At 54.3% G+C, this 22,996-nt stretch overlaps 2 protein-coding genes across 6 annotated transcripts in view; both read left to right on the top strand.

The window, feature by feature from the left end:
* ITGA3 (integrin subunit alpha 3) overlaps nt 1–1,851 on the top strand; it is a 32,295-nt gene extending 30,444 nt beyond the window's left edge. For both annotated transcript variants that reach the window (XM_070773295.1, XM_019982066.2), the window contains exon 26: nt 467–1,851. In XM_070773295.1, the coding sequence (XP_070629396.1) occupies nt 467–622 (156 nt within the window). In that variant the 3' untranslated portion in view covers nt 623–1,851. The remainder of the gene's footprint in view (nt 1–466) is intronic.
* A 4,645-nt stretch (nt 1,852–6,496) lies between these two features.
* On the top strand, nt 6,497–22,781 carry PDK2 (pyruvate dehydrogenase kinase 2). Of its 4 annotated transcripts, XM_070773298.1 has the most exons (12): nt 6,597–6,735; nt 7,940–8,039; nt 8,561–8,702; nt 16,032–16,103; nt 16,417–16,634; nt 17,074–17,163; nt 17,366–17,443; nt 19,816–19,892; nt 19,984–20,082; nt 20,253–20,360; nt 21,033–21,146; nt 21,699–22,781. In XM_070773298.1, the coding sequence occupies exons 3-12, from the start codon at nt 8,635–8,637 to the stop codon at nt 21,837–21,839; spliced, it is 1,065 nt and encodes a 354-aa protein (XP_070629399.1). In that variant the 5' UTR covers nt 6,597–6,735; nt 7,940–8,039; nt 8,561–8,634; the 3' UTR covers nt 21,840–22,781. The 4 variants fall into 4 exon arrangements, with proteins under 4 accessions (XP_070629400.1, XP_019836739.1, XP_070629399.1 ...); XM_070773299.1 differs by lacking the exon at nt 7,940–8,039 and having other exon boundaries at nt 6,497–6,735; XM_019981180.2 differs by lacking the exon at nt 7,940–8,039 and having other exon boundaries at nt 6,500–6,735; nt 16,417–16,601.
* The last annotated feature ends 215 nt before the right edge of the window (nt 22,782–22,996 follow it).

The raw sequence follows: 22,996 nt of genomic DNA, 5'->3' as shown, positions 1-22,996 counted from the left end.
GGGTCAAGGCTAGGCCCCATGTTTGTAGGCCACAAGACAGACTTCAGAGTGATTCCATACTTCCATCCCCACCTCCAGAGAAGGAGGGGACTAGTAGAGCCCTTCTTCCTGGGAACCAGCACTTTTCCTCTTGGGACCCTCTTGGGCTGACAAACGGACCCCTCCCGACCTTGTGGTCACTGTAGATCCCCACCCCCCCTAGCCATTCCATCTGCAGTCTAGGCGACTGCCCCTCTGACTCCATCTGCCTCTCCCTCTCCTCTCTGCCTTCCTCAGCTCCTCCTTCCTCTGGGGTCTGGGGTGGGGAACCTTGTCCTCTTTGTCTCAGGGCAGGGAGATGGCATTGTGTTTGGGTAGGGGTCCTGGCTCTGAGGACCTCTTGGTGAGGAAGGAAGGGACTGGGCATATCTTCCCGCTGGTGTAAATGCTGGCTTCTGAGGGCCTCCCTCTTCTCCTCCTCCTCCAGTGTGACTTCTTTAAGCGGACCCACTATTACCGGATCATGCCCAAGTACCACGCGGTGAGGATCCGGGAGGAGGAGCGCTACCCACCTCCAGGGAGCACCCTGCCCACCAAGAAGCACTGGGTGACCAGCTGGCAGACTCGGGGCCAGTACTACTGACATCCTCCCTGATCACACCCTGCTCCCCCAGCGTCCCCTTCTACTATTTATCATAAGTTATGCCCCGCCAGACCACAGGGGACGCTGCCTTTGGCTGGCACCAGCAGGCTCGGGCACACACACCTTTCAAGTGCACGCACGTGCTATGTGGCCATGGCCTCCTCCCTGAAGGAAGGCTGGGGCCGTGGCCCGTGCATTGCTGAGCACTGCAGCCCTGTGCCCTGGACACACATGAGCGCGTGGGGGTCCAACTGCTGTGGACTGTGCTTGCGCACCCAAATAGTGCACGGCCATGCGTGTCCCAGCCTCTAAGTGCCAAAACCAAGCCAGAGGCCTTCTGCCAGAGCCAGGAGGAAGAGGCCCCCAATGCGGTGACCCTTCCTGTATTCACACTGGACCCATCATGAGCCATAGGCACTGGATTGACCCTGACCTCGAGATGAAAACTACCTACAAGGAGCAGCCCACAGACCCCCAGTGCAACTCTCAGCACCCCTGGCAGAGAGTGGGGAGCCTGCCTGAGGTCGCTCAAGGAGGTGTTCATAGGACCTGGTGTGCTCAGACCAAGAGCGGAATGAACTAGAAAAAAGGTCCCCAGGGGGGCTTTCTTTCACGAATTGCTGGGAAAACCTCTGAACTCAGCCATGGCCATTCCGCGCACTAGTAGGAAATGCAGCCTGAGGAAACAGAGATGGACATGCTGCTAGGCAGCCAGGACATGCTGTGCTGGGACCACTCTGGGAGCATAATGGAATTCTCAACAGAGTGGGGACCGGTCCTGGGCCAAGGAGATGATGGACGGATACAGAGCAGATACCACTTCTCACCCACATCACCATCCTGACCTTGAAGGCCTGGAGGGATCTCCACGCGATCACAGAGGGAGCGACACCTGAATGTACAACAGGAAGGAAGCCCCATCATGCCCCGTCGGCCAGACCCCACTCTGCCCTCACTGACCATGGGTTGGAGACCTAGAAGTGGAGCTCTTGGCTCTCTTTGGCTTTTGGAGCCAGTTTAGCTTTGCCTTCTCACCTGTGGCCCATTCTAGAAGTTGAGCTATTTCCAGAAAAACCTCTCCTGACCCCGGGCTGTTGGCAGGTCCCCTCCTCAGCCCCTCCCCCCTTTCATGGTACTGTAGCAGGGGAGCTCCCTCCCCCTCCTTGTGCCTTCTTTGTATATAGGCTTCTCACAGCAACCAGTAAACAGCCCCCTGTTTGTACACACTGCATCTGCCTCCATCTACCCCTACGTCTTACCAACACCATTCAGTCTGATGGATCATGATACCTAGCTGATCCCCAGGTGGACAGAGCCAGGCGCAGGGCTCTGAGAGGTTGGGAGGGTAAAGCGCTATGGCAGAGATAACAGCTCCTGTTCTCAGGGGTGCCCCAGACTTCAGGGATGGTCACCGTCCCATAACTGAGATTCAGAACATCAGATGAGGAAAAGCCCTGAGTAGACTGTATGGAATCCAAACCAGCTTCTTGGTGGACACTGGGCCAGCCTGGGGAAGGAGTAGGAGTAGAGGTGGTAGCGTGCAGGGTCTGGAAGAGGCAGGAAGCTACTCTGCTGTAGAAGCAGGTAGTTCTGGGTAATGATAGAGTGAGGCTGTGTGCACAGCTGGAGAGCTGAGAGCCCTCATCCGGTGGCTACCTTCAGATAAGAACCTGGTTACTGCCTCAGTTTCCCCACAACCAGCCCTAGATACCATGACGAGTAGATCAGATGGTGAACCAGTGACCCAAGGGTGGAAAAACTGAAAAGTTCTAGTATACACTCCCTAGCTCTGGGAGGGAGAACCAGGAGCCCTGGCCTGCAGCAGCTCTTCCGGACACACTTCTGAGCTGAGCTCACAGGCACAGAGTTGGGTCAAGCGCTCTGCTGCCTCCTCTGTGCTAAGGCTGTGGACTGTGCTCGTGCACCCTGAATGGTGCGTGGACACGCGTGTCCCAGCCTCTGCTAGTGCCAAAACCAAGCCTCAGACGTGGGGGATGGAGCAAGGCTGCTTACCCTGTGACTTCTGTGTCCTAAATCGTGTCACAAGTCCTTCTGTTAACTGTTCCCAAGGACCTTTGACAAGAAGTATTAGTTGCTTAGTCATGTCCAACTCTGTGACCCCTTGGACTGTAGCCCGTGAGGCTCCTTTGTCCATGGAATTTCCCAGGCAAGAATACCGGAGTGGGTTGCCACTTCGTTCTCCAAGAGATCTTCCCAACCCAGGGATTGAACCTGGGTCTCCTGCATTGCAGGCAGACTCTTTACCATCTGAGTCACCAGGGAAGCCCTTTTGACAAGAAAGCTGGAAATTACTACTCAGAAAAGCCTAGAGGCAGATCTTCAATTCAGCTTCAGCTGCCTCAGACAACCCCCCTGTGGCAGCTGTCTGCCCTCTACCCTCTCTATGAGAGCCCACTGCCTCACTTTCTCTGCTGGGATTTGTCAATGATTGACAGTGAAATGTCTAGTTCCTCCAAGAAAATCCCAGCCCCTACCCACAACTTCCAGGACCAGTAACCAGAGACCTCAGTTTGTTCTCCAAATCTGGGTTATTCTCTAGGTCAGAAAAAACACACATGTAGGTCGTCAAAGCCCAGCTCAAGTTGATGAGAGTTCAGTCCAGCTCGGTCCAGTCCTTGGCTGCCACTGAAGAATGAAGTGGGATCTATATATTGCTCTGACCAGTGCACAGGCCCAGCCCCCATCTCCTGTGAGCACTTGTTTGGATGAAAACATACCATCTGTCTCACACACACTTGCGAAAGTAAGTAGACATTTTCAGGACTGTTTCAGCTACACTTTCATGAAAGAGATCCAGCAATGCCCACTTTATAGAAAAGAACCCTGTATTATGTCAAGTTCATTGAGTTCCTTGGAGCTGCAGTACCTCCAAACACTTTAAAAGAAGTGTCTTGGCTCTTGTATCAGTTAAAAAACAAAACAAAACAACCCATCAGATGATTCTCCCTCTCCTGGGCACAGGGCTGTATTGCACTTCCTAGGTCCTCCTGGTTGGATGATGCCATTCTGGCCAATGAGTTGTCAGCCAGAGGGAAGGGGATCAGTTCTGGGCTGAGACAGTTAACTGCTGGGTGAGACTCTCTCAGTTCTGCTGCTCCTGGCTCTGATGCTGTGGATGCCTGTGTTGAAGTAAAGCTTCTGTCAGTCTGAGCCCCTGAGAACGCCCCACCAACCCAAGTTGTACATACAGTGGGAAATTTGGGGATTTGCGGGCTTTGTTTCTTCCCATCACCTAACCTAGCTTGATTGATACACCACTCCACGCCACTCCCATTACCACTCTGCAGCAGTTTCTGCAGGAGGAATCTGATCCAAGCTCAGAGCCCGCATTAGGAAGTCCAGCTCTAAGGGGAAGATCATGGGAAATCTCTCTTTTACATGTAGCCTCAGAGGTTACGGCCTTTTCCTTGTTACTTTAATTTTTACAGTAGTAGTAATAGTTGCTATTTATTATTTACTGTGTGCCAGCCACAGGGCTCAGCTTTTTTACGTATAGGATTTAATATTTTCTTCTGGGCAACTTGAAGACTGCCTTCACCAATATCGTCAATGATCTAATTGCTGCTGCTGCTAAGTCACATCAGTCGTGTCCGACTCTGTGCGACCCCATAGACGGCAGCCCACCAGGCTCCCCCGTCCCTGGGATTCTCCAGGCAAGAACATTGGAATGGATTGCCATTTCCTTCTCCAATGCATGAAAGTGAAAAGTGAAACGGAAGTCGCTCAGTCATGTTTGACTCTGCGACCCCATGAACTGCAGCCCATCAGGCTCCCCCGTCCATGGGATTTTCCAGGCAAGAGTACTGGAGTGGGTTGCATTGCCTTCTCCGGATCTAATTGCTAGCTGGGTGGATTTTGGTGGTCTTAGATATCTCTGTGGCATGTCTTCCCAGTGACTCCAACTTCTTATTTCACCTTCTTTTCCCTTCAATGTGCTGTGTCTGGTGCTGGAGACAAAGCAGTGAATAAGACCAACACAGGCCCACCCTCACAGAGCTTAAAGCCTAGCTGGGGAGACAGATGAGTCGGCAGATGATTACCATGCAGTGTGTTAAGAGCTAAAATAGTGCTAGATCAGGAGGCCTGAGGAACCTTCGGAGGGAGCCCATAACCCAGCCTGGCCAATGAGTTGTCAGCCGGAGGGAAGGGGATCAGTTCTGGGCTGAGACAGTTAATTGCTGGGTGAGACTCTCCCGGTTCTGCTTCTCCAGGCTCTGATACTGTGGAAACCTGTGTTGAGAGAAATATTCTGTCAGTGTGAGTCCCTGAGAACACCCCACCAACCCAAGTTGAACATATAGTGGAAAATTTGGAGATTTGTGCGTTTTGTTACCTGCACTCCATTCAGCTAGCAATTAGGTCATTGACGATTTTGGTGAGTGCAGAAGAATGGGTAGGTGAAAGTGAGAAGAAAGAATGATCCATGGGTAGGAGACAGCATTTGCAACAGCGGGGAGATTGAAGTCTGGTTCAAGGCACTAGATAAGTATGGGTGGGACTTGAGCAGGGGAGTGTGGAAGAGATGAAGCTAGAGAGTTAACCAAAGCAGATCATGTGATAACTGGAAAGGCTCCAGTAAGAAGTGAAAGCCAAGGCTGTGAGCAAGGGAAGTAACACCTTCAGATTTGCAGTGGAAAATGGTACCTGAACCTGTTTCCTCAACTGTAAAATGGTGGTAACAGCAGCACGGTAGAGCTGTCTGGAGAATTCAATGACATGATGCATGCAGAGTGCCTGGCAAATGGGATATTATTCATTCAGCTAAGAGAGTCCCTTCCATTGTGAAGCCTTGCACACAGCTCTGCAATGGTTATAACTGCAGTCTGCTGTAACTATTTATTTACTTATGCAGCTCTCTCAAACTGAGAAATGAAACAATCAAGGCAAAAGACCATGTCCCGGTCCTGTCTGTTTCCCATTCCCAGCATATAAGCCTAGCAACTAACTATTTGGCACTTGGTGAGTGTGGGCCAAGGACTGAAGCGGAAAAACACCTCATAGGGGCAAGTGGGTGGGATGCCGGGACAGGACATATCCTGCATTGGACAACAAGAGGACAAGCTTTGTTCCCACGAGAGATCCGGACTGCTGTGAAGTGCCGGCTGCTGCGAAGTGCCGCCTCTTGGCCTCCAGTACAGATCACCTTCCAGGACCTTTCTCTAAGAACGCTAAGTGCGAAAAAGTTTGCTTTCTCAGGTCAAATGAGTAGAGAATAATAAAATAAAGGTGGTTTTAAAAGTTCATTGTAGCCGCCGCTAGGCGTTAGTGAGGGGGTTGACTCGGTGTTTTTTAACTGGAAAAGCAAAATGCTGCCTTGTCCTGAGCTGCTTGGATCTTTGTGGAAGTAGGTGTGTTACACGTCTATATGAGGGATGAGCATGGGCTCGAATCCCGACCCATCCCCAGTCCGAGTCACAGTCATCCAGACTGGGAACCCACCAGACGCCCTGAGGGAGAGCAGGTGGGTGGAAATCAGGACAGGTGAATCGGGCCCTTGTGGGCGGAAGAGCACGCGTTGAAAGCTACCGGACAATCTCCGGGCGGGCAAGTGAAGGAGATTCGGGGAGGTAACGGGGAAACGGAGTGTAAGAGGAAAGGGAATCACGGGCCTTTCGGGAGGGAGAGGTTAATCCGGGCTAGGCCGGGAGGAGGAACGCGCGTAGTGACGCCGGAGGCGGGCTCTCAGCGCTGCCTCCAGAAAACAGCAGGCCGCCCGGGGCAAACAGTGGGTTAAGGGGGCGGGCCCAGGGGGGTAGCCACGTGCCGGGCCGAGAGGCTATTGGCTCTCCTGGAGTTGTTTGTGAGTCGCCATTAGTGACGTCGGGGCGCCGCAACAAGCCAATTGGCCGGGTCTCGGGGGTCGAGGTGGGGAGGAGGCGGCCGCCGCGGCACCGGGCCGGACTGGGCTGAGCAGAGCGCCAGCGCTGCCCGCGCAGGGTCCAGAACCCGAGTCCTAGAAGTGGTCGCCATCGCCATGCGCTGGGTCCGCGCGCTGCTGAAGAATGCGTCCCTGGCAGGGGCACCCAAATACATCGAGCACTTCAGCAAGTTCTCCCCATCCCCGCTGTCCATGAAGCAGTTTCTGGACTTCGGTACGAGTGAGCGGGAGGCGGCTGGCACCGGGGGTCTGCGAGGGGCGGGAGTGGGGGTGAAGGAGTCGTGGTCACGAAGGGTTAACTCGGAGGCTAAGGGAGGCCGAGTGACAGGGAAGGTTTTCTTGCAGGAGTCCAGACAGGAAAGAGTTAACGGGGAGGTAGGGGCCGCTTGGGCTTGAAAGGGTTAAGGGCACCCCGGCTGAAGAGACTGGGCTGTTAGGGGGACGTGGGGGCACTGAGAAGGAGGGGGTCCATGGTGTCTTACTGGGTTTTGTGAGAAGTCTTGGAGAGGAAGGGGCAGTGAGTCAGTGCCATTGGAGCAGGAGGGTGTATCCAGGCACTGAAGGGTTACTGGGGATTGTCCTGGCGACTCTAAGAGTAAAGGTCAGAGAGGAAATGGGGGGTGTTATGGGAGTGACTAGGGGGCATTGAGAGGTGCAGCCATCGGGAAGGAGACCTGCCCTGGGGGTCTGTTAGCAGGAGGGACTCTTTCAAATGAGTCAACAGGAGAGAGGCCCTGACTGGTACATCTCCCCCCACTGAAAGAGCTGGCCCCCAGCTGTCCTGGAGGACAAGGACACTTGAAGATCAAATCTCCTGTGGCCTTGCCGTCTGTCCCCAGCTGGGTAGGGGTCCAGGACACCATGAAATGGAGTCAGACAGCTTGTACCCATCCTTGGCTGCCCCTGGGTTCCTGGGCCAGGGTCTCCTACCACCAGTGATCTGGGAGTGGCAAGGCTGTGCCAACACGGTGACTGAAACAGGCGTTGTTTGGACAGTGTCTGTTCACACAGAATTTCTGTGGTGCCGGCTAGGGATTAGAAGGGGTTGCCCAGGTCTCTCAAGAGTTGAGGAGACAGTGCCTGGCTCAGGTTACAGCTGCGTCACTGATGGGAGGAGGTGGGGAGGTGGCAGCCAGGACACAGGGCATCTGTTGCCGATACTTGTTCACCTGCTTCCCTCCATATTTGAGCTCCTGCCATGTAGGAAAGCTTCCTGAGCCCACTCCCAGCCTCCAGCAGTTGTCTAGTCCAGACTGGACCCCAGTTAACAGAACTGTCACAGCAGGGAGGGACTCACAGTCAAGTGGTCCACTTGGAGTTCAGGGGGTAACACAGGTCTTCAGAGGGATAGTGACATGCCCTGGGTGACAGAGTTAAAAGCAGAACCTGGACTTAGAACCCAGGTCTCCTGACTCTAGGCCATGACCTCATTCGGTCCTCTACCTGCTCTTCATCTTCAAGCCAGACCAAGAATCTAAGTATTTGGGCCCTAGTTCCCCGACCCTGTCTACCTCTCAGGTGAGTGGGCATTAATGTAGGGGCAAGTCTACTGTGGACATAAAGACCACCTGGGCCAAGATGATGCCGGGACCCTATGGCTGCTGTGGTCTGGGCATAGCTTCCCTCAGCCAGGGGAGCTCATCTCAAGGTAGGATGGGTTTCCCAGCCTCCTCTGCCCACCTAGATCAAGTCCCGCAAAGTGTCTACTAGGAGGGAAAGAAAGAGAAGAAGTGAGATAACTTGGGCTGAGGCAGCACCCAGTGGGCCCAGGGCGGCCCTGTCCCCTGTGGTTGAAGGCAAGCAGGGTTCAGCTGGAGGTGGGGAAAGGCCACAACCTCCCTAAGGGTTAGGCTGAGTGGTGTGGTGGTCACTGCATGGGTCAGGAGGGGCCCCTTGTCGTGTGCCTCCTTGTCTTCTTGTCTCTTCTGAACCTTCAGGAAATGAAGTATTTAGTGACCTGACCCCCTTCCCCACCACTAAGAGGTCTTCTGGCTCCAGTGCTTTGTAACTCTTAGGCTCACCTTTCCCTCTGCCACCAGGGTCCAGCAATGCCTGTGAGAAAACCTCGTTCACTTTCCTCAGGCAGGAGCTGCCTGTGCGCCTGGCCAACATCATGAAGGAGATCAACCTGCTTCCTGACCGGGTGCTGAGCACACCCTCGGTGCAGCTGGTACAGAGCTGGTGAGACCCTTGGCTAGATCCCCATGCCCCCCACTCCACTGTCAGATGTCTGATGCTCCCAGCAGCCTTGCAGGAGGTGGGGAAAGAGGAGAGGCACAGGGACTTTGAGAGGTAGGGGAGTTCTCACAGTCAAGTGGGAATCCTAGGCCATAGCAGGGACTCAGATCAAGCTTCCAGCCTCCATGTCCCTGAGACAGCACTATACCCACCACCCTCCATTTTCTCGAAAAGGAAATCATCATTTTCACACCAAAACCCAAATCAGGCTCATGTCAACATTTGCCACCAGCCCTGACCCTGAAAATCTAGCACCTATTAGATAAAACATCTAGCTGGGGCAACTTTGTGGGAAACAGGAAGAAGTGAATCTTCAAATCGTATAATCCAAACAAATCAGCCTGTTTTGGATGTTGGAAAACACTCAGATAGACACAAGGATGGCACAGTACCAACCCCAAAGAGCTTTAGATGGGCAAAGAGCAAAAGTTTATTGCACAGAGCAGCAATAGCAGAGAGAAATTCTCAGTAAAGTTTACTCAAAAACTTTGTCCAGAGATAAGTATTAAAAACTGAATGACGTTAACCAAAGGCCAATCACATGAAGGATAAACAAAAATGTGCTTTGTAACTGGGTGTGTGAGTAGCTAATCGTGGTTAATCTTCAGTGGCATGTGTGCAGAAATCTCTTGCCTGTTATTCTGGCTGTGGCAGGTCTGGTACTACTGTGGTTTCCTTTTCGATTTGGGGCATCCACACCCACTTGGAGCTCAGTGCTGCGTTAGGTTAGGGAAACAGCAGCCGAAGCTGCTCCTCAGGAGCCCATGATCTCATGGGGAGAATAAAAGGGGCAACCTTAAGAGGTCCATAATGGCAGGAGCAGTAAGCTACTGAAGAGTTTGTTTTCTTTAAATTCAAAGCAAAATAAGATTATTTTAAAATAACATTGGTTTCTTTCCCTCACTGAAGAAGTATGACATGCCCACTTTGACATTTGGAGAACACAGAAAAGTAGATAAAAGAAAACGTCAGCCACTTCCCTCCACCCTCTAACCAAACATTCAGGTTTTGTACGTGCCCTTTGTTGATGCCCTTCCAGCTTTTTTCTGTGCGTGAATGTGCTACAAATGACTTATTCTAACTAAATGAGGATAAAGTAAGGAAAGACCAGGCACACGGTCTGTGCACAGTGAATTTCAGTTGAATCAGAACATTGTGGAGAAGATGAAACGGAGGCAGAGAGGGGGTGACGTGTCACTGGGCCTTATAGGTTGCCTAAGTGAACTTTGACCTAGAAAGAAGGGTAGCGCATTCAGACCAAAGGAACTGCTTGTGCAAAGGTGTGGAGGCAGGAGAGAGCCCGGCTAGGGCATCCAAGCACTCACTTTATGGACAGGGCACTGTTAGCGCAGGTGATGAAGGTGGATGGTGGGGACAGAGGGCAGAGCCTGATTTTTATGTGGCACAATGAGGTCACCCCTCACTGGGGCCTATCCCTTAAAGGTCCAGGACCTCTGAGCCAACTGGCATTTCCTGCCATGGGGCAGCGTGGAAGGCATGGGGAGGAGACAGAAGGTGCCATCTGTTCTCTCCAGCCCTCCTCCGGCTCTGTCCAGCTGAGTGACCTGGCTGCCTTTCCAGCTGGTCCTTAACTCCAGGGCAGGGTTTCTCGGGCCCGTCCTTGGACACTTGTTTCCTTGAAGAGTCAGGGGACGTGGGGGGGGAGGGCAGGGAGGTGCTGATGGCCCGTGATGCCCCCAAGGCCCATAGAGCCCCTTCTTTTTTAAAAACTATTCATTTATTATGTGCTGTGTTGCGTCTGAGCTGTGGCACGTGGGATCTTCCCTGTGTCATGGGGGATCTTTCATTACGGCACATGGATTCTCTACTTGCGGTGCAAGGGCTCAGTGGTTATAGCACACAGGCTGAGTTGCTCTGTGGCATGTGGGATCTTAGTTCCCTGACCAGGGATCGATCCCATGTCCTTTGCATTGCAAGGCAGATTCTTAACCACTGGCGCATCAGGGAAGTCCTAGAGTCCCTTCTTGAAAATCAGTTACACACGTCGGGGCTTGGCCTGACTTAGTTCTTCTCTCAAAGCTGGGAAGTAATGACCAGCAGGAGAGAGTGAAGTGAGACAAGAGGGAATGCTTCCCAGTGGATGATTCATTTAGAGGAGAGCAGGCCAAGGTATTGCTAGAGTGTGCTGACGCACTGAAGAGACAGCCTGCTGAGACTGTTTGCAGAGAGTGAGCATCAACCGCAGCAAGAGAGATTGTGGTCTGAGGGAAGGAAGGACTTCCTGAAACAGACCTCCCTCTCCATAGGAACCCCCTTGCCAGCTTGGATGATGGAAGTGGTGGGGGTAGGCAGTTTCACGAGAGGAAGGGGACAACCTACCAGAGAGCATGCCAAGAGGGCTACTGGCCTCAGAGACTGATGAGTGAGCAGTAAAACTTTTCCTTTGGAAATGGACAAGACCTGCGCACGTGCTATCGGTAACAGTGGTGGCAATATTTAACATGTGGCAACAGCTAATGGAGTTTCTACTCAGCTGGGGAGAGGTTCTAGGCAGGAATCACTGTGGGCAAGTGGGGAATTCCTAATTCTAAACGAACCTGATGGATTATTTCAACTGGACTCACTTGGGGTCATGGGATCCTGTTTTGGAGGTGACTGGAAGGTAAAGGAAAGCCCTGGGTATAGCACCGGCATGCCTGACTTTGAGGCTTGGCTTTTTGTGCTTGACTTTTGTGCCAGACTTAACGTTTGGCCAACCACATGGCCCCTCTGAGTCTCGGCTTCCTCATCTGTAAAATGGGTGAGATGCCACTGCTGGATGTGGAAGTACACGGAACTCTACACACGAGTGATGTCTGTGATCTTCCGGCAGCAACACCTTCTGGCCAAAGAGAATGTGTTGTGGCAGAGGTTCTCTTAAGAGTGTAGTCATGGCATGGTGGCAGACGACAGTGACAGAGGCAGACACACCGGAAGGCCTGCTGGCGATCAGGAGCTGCTCTGAGCCTGTCCTTACTCACTGACCCTTCACAACAACCTTGCGAAGTAGGCCTTTTTATCACCCCTGTTTTGTAGATGAAGAAACTGAGGTTCAGAGAGATTAAGAAACTAGTCTGAGCTCATCAGGTAGTAAGTGGTAGAGCCGGGATTCCAACCCAGGCTGTGTGATCTGGAGGCTGTGCTCACAAAGGAAAGGGAGAGAGCCGTGTTCTGGAGGAGTCAGAGATTTCTAAGCAAAGCAGGTCAGTGGGAAAGTAGATTTTCTTTACAGAGATTGTTTGATGGCTAGTGTTGCGGGGGTCCAGAGGGGTAACCTTGACATCTCGCTGGGGAGAGTGACAGGCTGACAAAGGGCACGGAGTTGGGGATGTATCTGGAAAATGGAGGGTTGAGTGAGAGTTGCAGAGTAGAATCAAATGACAGTGAGTCACTCCTGTGACCAGTAGTGCCTTTGCAGGGGTGTAGTATGGGAAGGGGGTAAGAGTGGGTGCCTCGGCACCTTCTCATGAACCTCCCTTGCCTCAGCAAGGTATGTGGATACCAGACCCAGTAATCTTTGCCCTTGAAAAGAATCACCACCTCACTGGTTCCGGGCACCCAGGGCCTGCTCTGTGCCAGGCCCAGGGCTGTAGCCAAAACCTGCCATTGAATCCCTCAGCCATCACTTACGTATTCAGAGTGGAGGCCGGCCACCAGCATCGCCTCCTCTAATCTGTTCCTGCTCCTGCGAGGCCCACTTCACACAGTGGGACTGGGAGCAGTGCCATCAGCAATGGGACCCGGGTCGGCCTGGCTCAGGGCCGCGCCCAGCGCCCCTCCGCAGGCAGCTGCCAGACACCAACACGCCTCCACCTCTCCCCTCCTCACAGGGCCTTTGTCTTGTTCACACCCTGGTCCCCAGCGGCTGTGGACACGAGTGTGCACACACACCCACAGGCGCCCAGATTCACACCGGCTCCCCACTCCTCTGCCCACACAAGCCTGCGCGTGCCTCCTCCCCCTCTGCCAGATGCTCATTCCGACACCCCTAGCCCAGGCTCATCCACGCACACTCACACAGGCACACACATGCGCCTTCCTCCCGCCAAATCCCACCCCTCCCCCCTGCCAAATCCAGGGTTCTGGATTGGCTGGAAAGCCCCAGAAGGCAGGGTCTGGGGCCTCCACTTGACTTGGTAGAGGGGAGGTGGGGACACTCCAGCTGTCACCCAGGAAGTCCTGGGCAGCCTTGGTTACTGCTGAGGTCGACAGGCCAGGCCTTCCTGGAGCTTCACCTTGGCCCCACTGCCTGTTCTGCCAGGCCCAGGGCAGGTGACAGCTCTGTCGTTGCATCACTGCTCCAGACTAAGCCCAGCTCTTTCTCTGACCGGCCAGGGTGGGCAGCCCTGGAGCCAGCATCACTCCCTCCCCAGCATCTTTCCCTTTTCAGGACCACGGGTGAGGTTTGGCCTGCCAGACTCTTGAGGGGTTTCAGGCCCAGTCACGGTTCCCCTGGGAGAATTCTCATCATCCATCCTTCCTGGAGTACACCCAGGACCACTCCCCTGCTGGAATGTCCCCCAGAGGAAGGCGGGCAGAGATTCTAATCCCTGCTTCACAGTCCAGGAGACTGAGGCCTGAATGAGGCTGCAGCTCTCCCCAGAGCCCTGCCAGCTGGCGCTCCCACTGCCAGTCCATCCTGGTGTCCTTTATTTTACTTCAAGCTACCCTCCTTGGTGGTTCATTAGGCAGCCACAGTGGGTGGGGCTACCAGCGAGAGCACTCATCCTGTCACCAACCCCCAATCCTGGCCTAGCTGGTCAGAGCCCCGTAGTTCCAACCTCCTCCCTCTCTATTTGCCCCGGGCCTTGGGAAGGGGTTCCTGGGCACCTATCCCCCCAGCTGGTCTCCTGTCTCTCCTGTCTCTGTCTGTTCCCACCATTGCATACTTGCAGATCCTCCTCTCAAATCCCCTCTCCCTCTAAGAGTCACATGAGCATGAAGCTTTCTCTTGGGCATGGGATCCAGGGATCTGGAGTAACACAGGCCTGTGAGAGAGCATTCCAGCTCTGCATGTTGACCTGCTTATCTGTAAAATGGGTCCAGCAGTAGCATACACACCACAGAGTCATTGTGGAGGTTAAACTAGGGGAGCACAGAGCAGAGCCTAGCACAGGGCCAGCACCGTAGACACTGGCCGCCCTCACCGTGGACATCAGCAGCATCACTGTTAGGACCAATATAGACTGTGAGCACTTGGCCATGTGGTGTAGACTGGCGTCAGACAGACCTGGGTTTGAATCCCAGTGTGAATGCTTACTGTGTGACCTCAAACATATTATCTGCCCTCTCTGAGCTGATTTCCTTATCTGCAAAAGGGGGAAATAGCACATGCTCAGAGATGAAAGCCCCTGCATAGACTCTGAGCACTGCTACTGCTGCTGCTAAGTCACTTCAGTCGTGTCCGACTGTGTGACCCCATAGACGGCAGCCCACCAGGCTCCCCCGTCCCTGGGATTCTCCAGGCAAGAACACTGGAGTGGGTTGCTGTTTGCTTCTCCAATTCATGAAAGTGAAAAGTGAAAGTGAAGTCACTCAGTCGTGTCTGACTCTTAGCGACCCCATGGACTGCAGCCTACCAGGCCCCTCCGTCCCTGGGATTTTCCAGACAAGAGTACTGGAGTGGGGTGCCATTGCCTTCTCCGGACTCTGAGCACAGGTGAGCACTAATGGTCACTGGGTGAGCATCGGCTATTGTTATTCTCCAGGAATTCTGAGGTGAGGCCGTAGGCGGCTGCTCTGTCTGTCTGCTGGGGCGCTGAGGATGGTGAGGGGGTTCCAGGGAGAGCTGATCACCTCTGCTCTCTGGGCTCCCCTACCAGTGACTCTGCCACCTCCTGCCAGGCGCTGTGCTGGGCCCTGTGTGGGGAAGGCGGGCAGCAGCAGCAGGGCTGGGAAAGCCCCATCTGTTCTCCGCGGCTGTCCGGAGCGTGACAGATTCAAACATGGTATGATTCAGAGCCTGTGCCCAGGGTAACCAGGAGGAGTGTGTCACGTGCCACCCAGGGACTAAGAGGGCGCACTCAGCTGTTGACAGTGTCTGAGCCACTGTTCATAACAAGAGCAAGCATTTAAAGTGCTCAGTATTTGCTAGGCACTGTGTTAATTACCACATTTCATTCTCAGCACAAAGCAGTGATAGCAGTAGGTACAATACCCTCCCTTTCTCTGATAAGGAAACTCAGGCCCAGAGAGGTTCCATGACTTCCCAGAGCCACACAGCTCAAAGTGGAAAAGCCCAGCGTGGGACTTGCAGGGCCAGCTTCAAAGCTAGCTCTTTCACTGTCTTCTCTGCTGGGTTAAGCAAGAGAGGGGAGACTGGCAGTAGGTGAAGGGAGCAGGGCACTCCAGGCAGGAGAACCACGGACCGAGGGGCTGAGCCTCTTTGAGCAGCCAACACTGTATAGTGGCAGAAGCGCCGGAGGCCTGTCTTCACTGCCCAGCTGCGGAACTGCCTCAGGCCTCAGTTGCGGAGACTGTGAAACGGGGCTCATTCCTGCTGTTCTTAGTGTTAAGGTCAAAGCCCTGTGTACAGGGGACTTTGGACTGTGGTGGGAGCTCTTCAAGAGGGACTGTTAGGCCCCCAGGGCCCTCCCTGGTCAGACTCTCAGTGGCCCCTCCTTCCTGCCCCTGAAGTGTTTCTGCCAGAGAGAGGCTCAGCTCTCCGCCTTCCCCAAGAGAGTGAACTGCTGTAGGCTGAGGTGTCGGTAGGAAAGCAGTGTCTCCCCGCCTCCCAGTGGGGACGGGGCGGGGGTGGGGGGACAGTGGCTCCAGTTTGGCAGCATCTAGGCATCTGGGCCCCTTTAGGCTCTCCGTGGGCTCCAGCCCCACCCCGTGTCAGAGCTGGGCATGCCCAGTCCCCACCAACTCCCCCCCACCTCGTTTTTCCCACCCACCATTTAAAATCTAGTTCCCTAGGAACTGGGAATAGGATGACAGCTCCTGGTGTCCAGAGTCGGCGTGTGAGGATGTCTCCTTGAACCCCTGCTCTGTGAGAGCACTGGGCTGGCCCACGGGATACAGCAGCGACCCTGCAGGCAGACACCATGACGGCTGGGGAGGCTGAGTGCCTTGCTGTCACTGCTGGTCTTGGGCAAGGCCCCCTCCCCAGTCTGGGCCTCAGTCTTCTCACCAGGAGCCCTGTGGGTGGGGTGGCCACCAAGCCCCTTTGAAGACTGCTATTCTAGGACAGCAAAGCAAAGGCCCTCTGAGAACCAACAAATGGGGGCCTGGCCCTGAGCTAAGGTGGTACCCCCCTCCCCTCCTGTATAGGTATGTCCAGAGTCTCCTGGACATCATGGAGTTCCTGGACAAGGACCCTGAGGACCATCGGACCCTGAGCCAGTGAGTGAGGCCCTGGCTAGGGGCGGGAGGGCAGGTGTGACCCACAGCCCCAGGGACAGAAATGCCCGTAGGATGACGGAAATGTCCCTGTCCTTGGGGATATCCAGGGTGAGCAGGGAGACAGCCCTCAATCCTTGTGTGTCTTGTGGGGGGAGCCCAGGACCCACCCTGTGGAGCTGTCAGGCAGGCAGTGGGACGGCCTTCTGGAGGAGTGGGCTGGGAAGAGTCGAGTGGGTGAAGGCACTGTGGAGAGAAGGGCAGAGCCGGGACAGGCTGAGGGTGTCCTAGAGCCAACATCTCCCCCCCTTCGAAGGTTCACTGACGCCCTGGTCACCATCCGGAACCGCCACAATGACGTGGTGCCCACAATGGCTCAGGGCGTGCTGGAGTACAAGGACACCTATGGCGATGACCCCGTCTCCAACCAGAACATCCAGTACTTCCTGGACCGCTTCTACCTCAGCCGCATCTCCATCCGCATGCTCATCAACCAGCACAGTGAGCGGGCGCAGGGCCATTCACTGTTCAGAGGTTTACAGAAAGCAGAACTGTGTCACTTCTTTCTGTGGTATTCATAACAATCTCATTACACTAGGAAACAGGTGGTTTTCTAGAGTTTCTTATTCTAGGAGAATTAACTATGAGTGTTGCAAAATCATAGCCAATCATTAAATACACAAGATGGTAAAAATTATTTTAATGTATAGCAAAAGAGAAGAATTAAATATAACGTAGAATGTGTGGGAACGAGACTTCTGAGAAGAAGAATGTTTCAGGCCTGCAAAGGTCCAAACTGGCCTGATTCGAGGTTATAGGATCTGGTCAGAGGAGAGAGGGTAGGAGGGTGGGAAGTGGGTGTTAGAGTCAGAAGTGTTAGAAATAGAGGTGGGGTCCTGGAGAGCCAGGGGAAGAGGGAGGGAGCGCTGAGGCACATGGCCCCGCCAACTGTGCCCACCGTTTCTGCCTGTAGCCCTGCTCTTTGACGGCAGGACCAACCCTGCCCACCCCAAACACATCGGCAGCATCGACCCCAACTGCAATGTCTCTGAGGTGGTGAAGGGTGAGTCGTCCTCACTGTGCCTGGCCCACAGAGGAGCCCCAGTGAACCCCCAAGTTTACCTGGCCAGAGGGTGACCCATTCCCCCGTGGGTGGGGGCCACATCCCCATGGGTTTAATGTTGGTGGCACCCACTGTTGATACCAAGAGAAGTGCCTGCTGTGGGGAGGCCACCCCATTCTCTGATGACCTCTGCTTCTCTCAGATGCCTACGACATGGCCAAGCTCCTGTGTGACAAGTATTACATGGCCTCTCCTGACCTGGAGATCCAGGAGATCAACGGTGAGCGAAGGAGGCTGTGTGTGTCTAAGGGCTGGGGACATGGGAGAGGGAAGTGATGTAGGAGTCAGGAAACGAGGGAGGAGCAGAGCTATTATATTATTATTAATTTATCTAGTAAATATTTATTAAGCAGTAAACACAACAGGCTAGGTCCCTGTTCCCATGGAGTCACATTCTTGGTGTTGGGGAAGTTGGGGAACGGGGCCTTTAGCCAGTGAGTACATAATAAACAAGCTAATTTCAGCATGATATGTGACAGGAAGGAAACAAAATGAGATATCCTGACAGGCATGGGTAGGAGCAGCGTATTATGGGATGTCAGTTTGGCTGTCCTCCCGGATCCAAAAATGCTTAATTTGAGAGGTTTTCTCTCACTAGCCCCTGGGATAGAATGGCCAAAGCCGGCTATACCCCCTCACGTCCCAGTTGCAGCCTGGCGAAGTTTTGGGAAAGAGGATGTGGAAGGCAGAGCCTGGGAGTTGATCACACCACTTCCCTGAGTCTCCCAGCTGCAGAGGAGGCTGAGAATTTAGTCTCTAGCTGGGCAGTTCGGAGAAGGCAATGGCACCCCACTCCAGTACTCTTGCATAGAAAATCCCATGGACGGAGGAGCCTGGTGGGCTGCAGTCCATGGGGTCGCTAGGAGTCGGACACGACTGAGCGACTTCACTTTCACTTTTCACTTTCATGCATTGGAGGAGGAAATGGCAACCCACTCCAGAATTCTTGCCTGGAGAATCCCAGGGACGGGGGAGCCTGGTGGGCTGCCATCTATGGGGTCGCACAGAGTTGGACATGACTGAAGCGACTTAGCAGCAGCAGCTGGGCAGTTACATGCTAGTTAAAACTTTGGGGGAGGCAGGCGTCTATTACTAAAAGAAGAAAGGGAATGATGGACACAGAGGATGGCTACAAGGGTCCTACTTTGGATGGAGTAGTTGAGAAACAGAAGGACCAGTGTGGTGGGGTTAGGAGATTGAAGGGGTGAGGGGCGGGAGAGAGAAGCTGGGCACGCAGGGCCTGTGGGCTACAGACGGGAGCTGGGATTTTGAGAAACCACTGGAGGTTTGAGGCACAGTGATGACAGGATCTGAGTAACATTCTAAAGATTAATTTAGAGGTTGGAGGAGGCAGGAGAGGACCCAGGAAGACCAGTTAGGAGGTCACTGCAGGTTTAGGCAAGGGGAGGGGAAGGCAGCAGAGAGGAAAAGAAGGGGGTGAACTGGATAAACACCTTGGAGGTGGAGGGGTGAGGAGGCCCAGAGACCTGGAAGTTACCTCTCCCCTCCCCACCTCCCGCTGCTGCTCAGCCACTCTGGCCTGTGCGCCAGAAACCTGAGGTGTCCATGCCTCTATGTCTGCAAGTCGCACTGCCCATATCCTAGTCTTTCCTTAAGAACTGTTCAAGTCCAGCTCCTCTGCAAAGCCTCCCCAGACCTCCCAGAGAGGAGTTAGGCCCTGCCTGCCCCCAGTGGACCTCTACATTGCGCTGTTTAAATTACTTGGGGGCAGAAACCGAAGGGCAGAGACAGGCCGCTTTACTTCCGGATCCCCAGGGTCAAGCCCGGAGCCTCGCACACAGCTCTGGGTACACCTGATGTGAAAGTGAGGTGTGCGTTTCTCTGTCTAGACATGAATTTCTGAGAGGGTAGGGCTGAATTTTATTCAACTTTTTGTCTCCGCTTGCCTAGCACAGGGCCTCAGATTCCCTCATTCATTGATCTGTTGCACATTTATTTAGCTTCTGCTACATACAGAGCTCTGTGCCAGGCACCAGGAAGATACTCAGTCCCTAAAACGAAGAAACTCTCCAGGTTAGAGTGATTCTTAGGAAGTAGGATGCTGGTGTCAGGATCACCTGGGTAGCCCCTTCCTCTCTCCCCTGGGTGAAAAGCTCTCCAGGGGATTCTGGTATCAAGGTGAATGCTAATAGGCTAGGTATAGCATAGATAGATACTATTTGAGTGGATAAATGATGAACAAATGGATAAACAGTGGATGAATGGAAGGATGGATCTGTACTCTGAGTGAATGGATAGATGGAAAAGATAGACGTTTGAACAGATGAATAGACTGGAAGACAATTGGATGGTTGGATGGGTAGATAGATGAATGAATGGATGTTGAATGGATTGATTGATGAATGGGTGGATACTGGATGGATGGATGGACAGACACTATGATGGATGGATATTACATGGAGAGGTAAATGGATGAATGGACACTGAATGAATGAATAGATAGATGAACGAATGAGCAGACGGATGGACCATGGATGGTGGTTGAGTGCTGGGTGTTAGGTGCTGGTGAATGAATGCTGAATGGTGACCTCTTGACAATCTCCTGATCTTTGGTCTGGACTTCCCTGGCAGCATCCAACTCCAAACAGCCGATTCACATGGTCTATGTCCCCTCCCACCTCTACCACATGCTTTTTGAACTCTTCAAGGTGAGGAGCCTGGGGGACGCTCCTTTGGGAGGGTGGGGGGTGGTTCGGTCTAGGCTGCTCTCACTGTATCTTACCACCTTTCCCACTGCAGAATGCCATGCGGGCGACTGTGGAAAGCCATGAGTCCAGCGTCACTCTTCCGCCTGTCAAGGTCATGGTGGCCTTGGGCGAGGAGGACCTTTCCATCAAAGTATGTGACCCTTGACTTTGAGAGCCCGAGGGCAGTGGTATGGAGACTTCCCTCCTGCCAGGAGATGGGCTTAGGGAAGACGCTGGGGGTGAGGAAGACCTGAGAAGAGCAGGGGTGCGGTGTGGAGAAAACTGAGGTCTAGAGACCCTGACGTGTCCTGTCTCCCCTAGATGAGTGACCGAGGTGGGGGTGTTCCTTTGAGGAAGATTGATCGACTCTTCAGTTACATGTACTCCACAGCCCCCACGCCCCAGCCCGGCACCGGGGGAACCCCACTGGTGAGCTGGCTTCACTCCAGTCCCCCGACCTCCTGAAGAATGCCTGTCAGTCTTCTGGTCTCTTCTTACCAAACTGTCACACACGCCCGTCACTCGCTTCCCCACCTCCCGTGGTCCCTCCATCCTGTGGGCCGTGTGTGACGTCAGTCAGCTCTTCCGGGTCTGGGCCTCCTTGTTCCTCCTCCCTCTCCGCAGCCTGCGCCTCCCTACCTACCTGTGGGTGTCTGTCTGTCACCTTGCCTCAGTTCTCCCCGTCCTCTCTCTCTCTCCTCAAGTAACTACCTCTCTCTTGGCATTGTTCATCTCACCCGCACCTCCGTGTCCATTCCCAGTGTAATAGGCGGAGCGAAGTGTGGGAAATAGAGACAAAGAGGTGCCCAGTGACCTGCGCAGATGCCTAACTACCAGGGCCAGCCTCCTCTCCTGCCCTGCTCGCTGCTCCCCACCCCCACCATGCCCTGCAGCCTTCCTCCCCCACTGGACTGATTCCCCCCTCCCTACAGTCCCCATCTTGTCTCCGAGCTGTCCCTCTCTCCTGTCCCCTCCTCACCCTGGTGCTGGGAGCCCCCTGTACGACCTGAGCTTAGCCATCCTCACTCAGCATATAGGTCTCTGCAGCTCCAGGGAGCCCAGGCCCAGTGTCTCAGCGCGCTCCTTTCCCACCTCTTGCAGGCTGGCTTCGGGTATGGGCTCCCCATTTCCCGCCTCTATGCCAAGTACTTCCAGGGGGACCTGCAGCTCTTCTCCATGGAGGGCTTTGGGACCGACGCTGTCATCTATCTCAAGGTGAGGGCCCCTGCCTGCAAAGCCCGCCCAAGGGGCGGGGATGGGTTGCTGACAGGTCGGGCCTGTTCTTAGGTTTCTTTTCCATCCCTCCAATCTTTACCTGATTTCAGACTGAGAATCAGAGCAGAGCTATGGTTCCCCAGCCACCAGGCACTCCTAAGTTGGCAGGCAGGTTTAGGGAGTCTGTGGTACATGAATGAGACCCTGTTCTGGGAACCCTTGACTTGTGAGGAAGCATGGAGAACTCATTCAGCTCAGGGGGCGACATAGGCCCAGAGCTGGTGACCTTCTTCAAGGTCACACAGCCTGCCTCCTCCCTCTCCCGCCCTGACCTTTAAGTGAACAGCCTTTTTAAACAGAGCAAGCCACAGAAGGGACAGACGCTTTTATGGGTCTTTCTGGTTTAGTCATCTCAGCCAGTGTGGCACCTGGCTGGACTGACATGTGGGCCATAGTTAGTGGCCGCTGGAGCCCACCGCTGGGCAAGGGTGGTCCGCCAGGGAGTGGGCAAGGTGCAGGAAAGCAAGAGAGGCTGACCTTGACGCCCCTCAGGCCCTGTCCACGGACTCAGTGGAGCGTCTGCCTGTCTACAACAAGTCAGCCTGGCGCCACTACCAGACCATCCAGGAGGCCGGCGATTGGTGTGTGCCCAGCACGGAGCCCAAGAACACGTCCACGTACCGTGTCAGCTAGGAGCTACCGCACTCACCTACACCCAGGAGAATGGACTGCTGTCGCTGGGTCTGGCCACCGTGGTGACCCTCCCCATTCCCCGCCCCCCCCAGGTGCAGGAGGCTCTCCCTATTGACCAGCTTCTGTCTTCAGAAATCACTGCAGTGACCAGTCTGTGGTGGCCCCTAAGTGCCAATCTCTGTCTCCATGGAGACCCCTTGGTGGTCTCCCTGGGTCCAGTCTCTGTGGGCAACACCTGAGGATTGGAGGATGTCTCCATCCTGATGGGGTGTTCCAGAGATAGGTTTCCATGGCAGTCTTTCTTTCTGAGCCCAGAACTGCCACTTCTCTGCCAGGGGCCCTAGGTCCCCCTCGCTGCCCACCACAGCCCTGGCCTTCCAAGTGGACGCTCCTGCTTGCCTTACTGTCCTGGCCCATGCCGGTACCCTGGCGCTGGTCTGGTGTCAGTGTTGGGAAGGGGCCAGGTGCCTGCCACATCTGGGGTAGTGGGAGGGAACCCCTGATTGGGAATCTGGTCCTATAGTCTCTCCCTCCTCTCTAAGGTCAAAGGTAGGAGGGAGGGGTTTCTCACCTGGGGTTCACCCCTAAAGCCGAATTATCTGGGAGGACACAGAGGTCAGCCACCCAACCTCTCCTCCCTGTAGGTAACCCCAGCAATGTTTCTGCCACCTCCCGAGCCCTTCCCCTGCATGTCCTCATGTGCATACACCTACCCACCGCCCACGGTCCCTCGTGAGCTCCAGACCCCAACTCCCACTGTGCCTGGACATGCGTGTGCTTGGGGTGGCTTTCTCCCTAGGATGTTGTGTGTATATAGCTAGTTTTATAGCCCCAAAAGCCTCTACCCTTCCCCTTAGCACACAGGGGGTTAAAGTTGTGTGCTCCTCCCAGTGGCTATGATGGTGACAGTGACATCTACAGTAAAGAGGAGATGGAATGAGACTGCGGCCCATCTGCTTTCCTGGGGGAGGGAGATCCTCTTGTACAAATGTATGCAGACTGCAGTCCCTGTGATCAACACGCGACATGCTGAGGACAAGACCCGGTGCATGCCAAGTACAACAGTGGCCAGAGCCGTCCGTTCGGAATACTTGACAGGGCGGCACCAGTGACAGACCTGTGGCCCTGCCACACTCAGAGCCCAGCCCAACCCCCAG

The sequence above is a fragment of the Bos indicus genome, chromosome 19, assembly GCF_029378745.1.
Source record: "Bos indicus isolate NIAB-ARS_2022 breed Sahiwal x Tharparkar chromosome 19, NIAB-ARS_B.indTharparkar_mat_pri_1.0, whole genome shotgun sequence".
NCBI classification, from domain to species: domain Eukaryota; kingdom Metazoa; phylum Chordata; class Mammalia; order Artiodactyla; family Bovidae; genus Bos; species Bos indicus.
This window is presented reverse-complemented; position numbering and strand designations above follow the sequence as displayed.

Bases quoted from the DNA above. Each gene is read 5' to 3' on its own strand.
- PDK2 (XM_070773299.1), top strand. From the start codon at position 6,618: ATGCGCTGGGTCCGCGCGCTGCTGAAGAATGCGTCCCTGGCAGGGGCA. The intron at 17,444-19,815 runs GTGAGCGAAGGA...CTTCCCTGGCAG, and splicing joins GGAGATCCAGGAGATCAACG to CATCCAACTCCAAACAGCCG. The intron at 20,361-21,032 runs GTGAGCTGGCTT...CACCTCTTGCAG, and splicing joins GCACCGGGGGAACCCCACTG to GCTGGCTTCGGGTATGGGCT.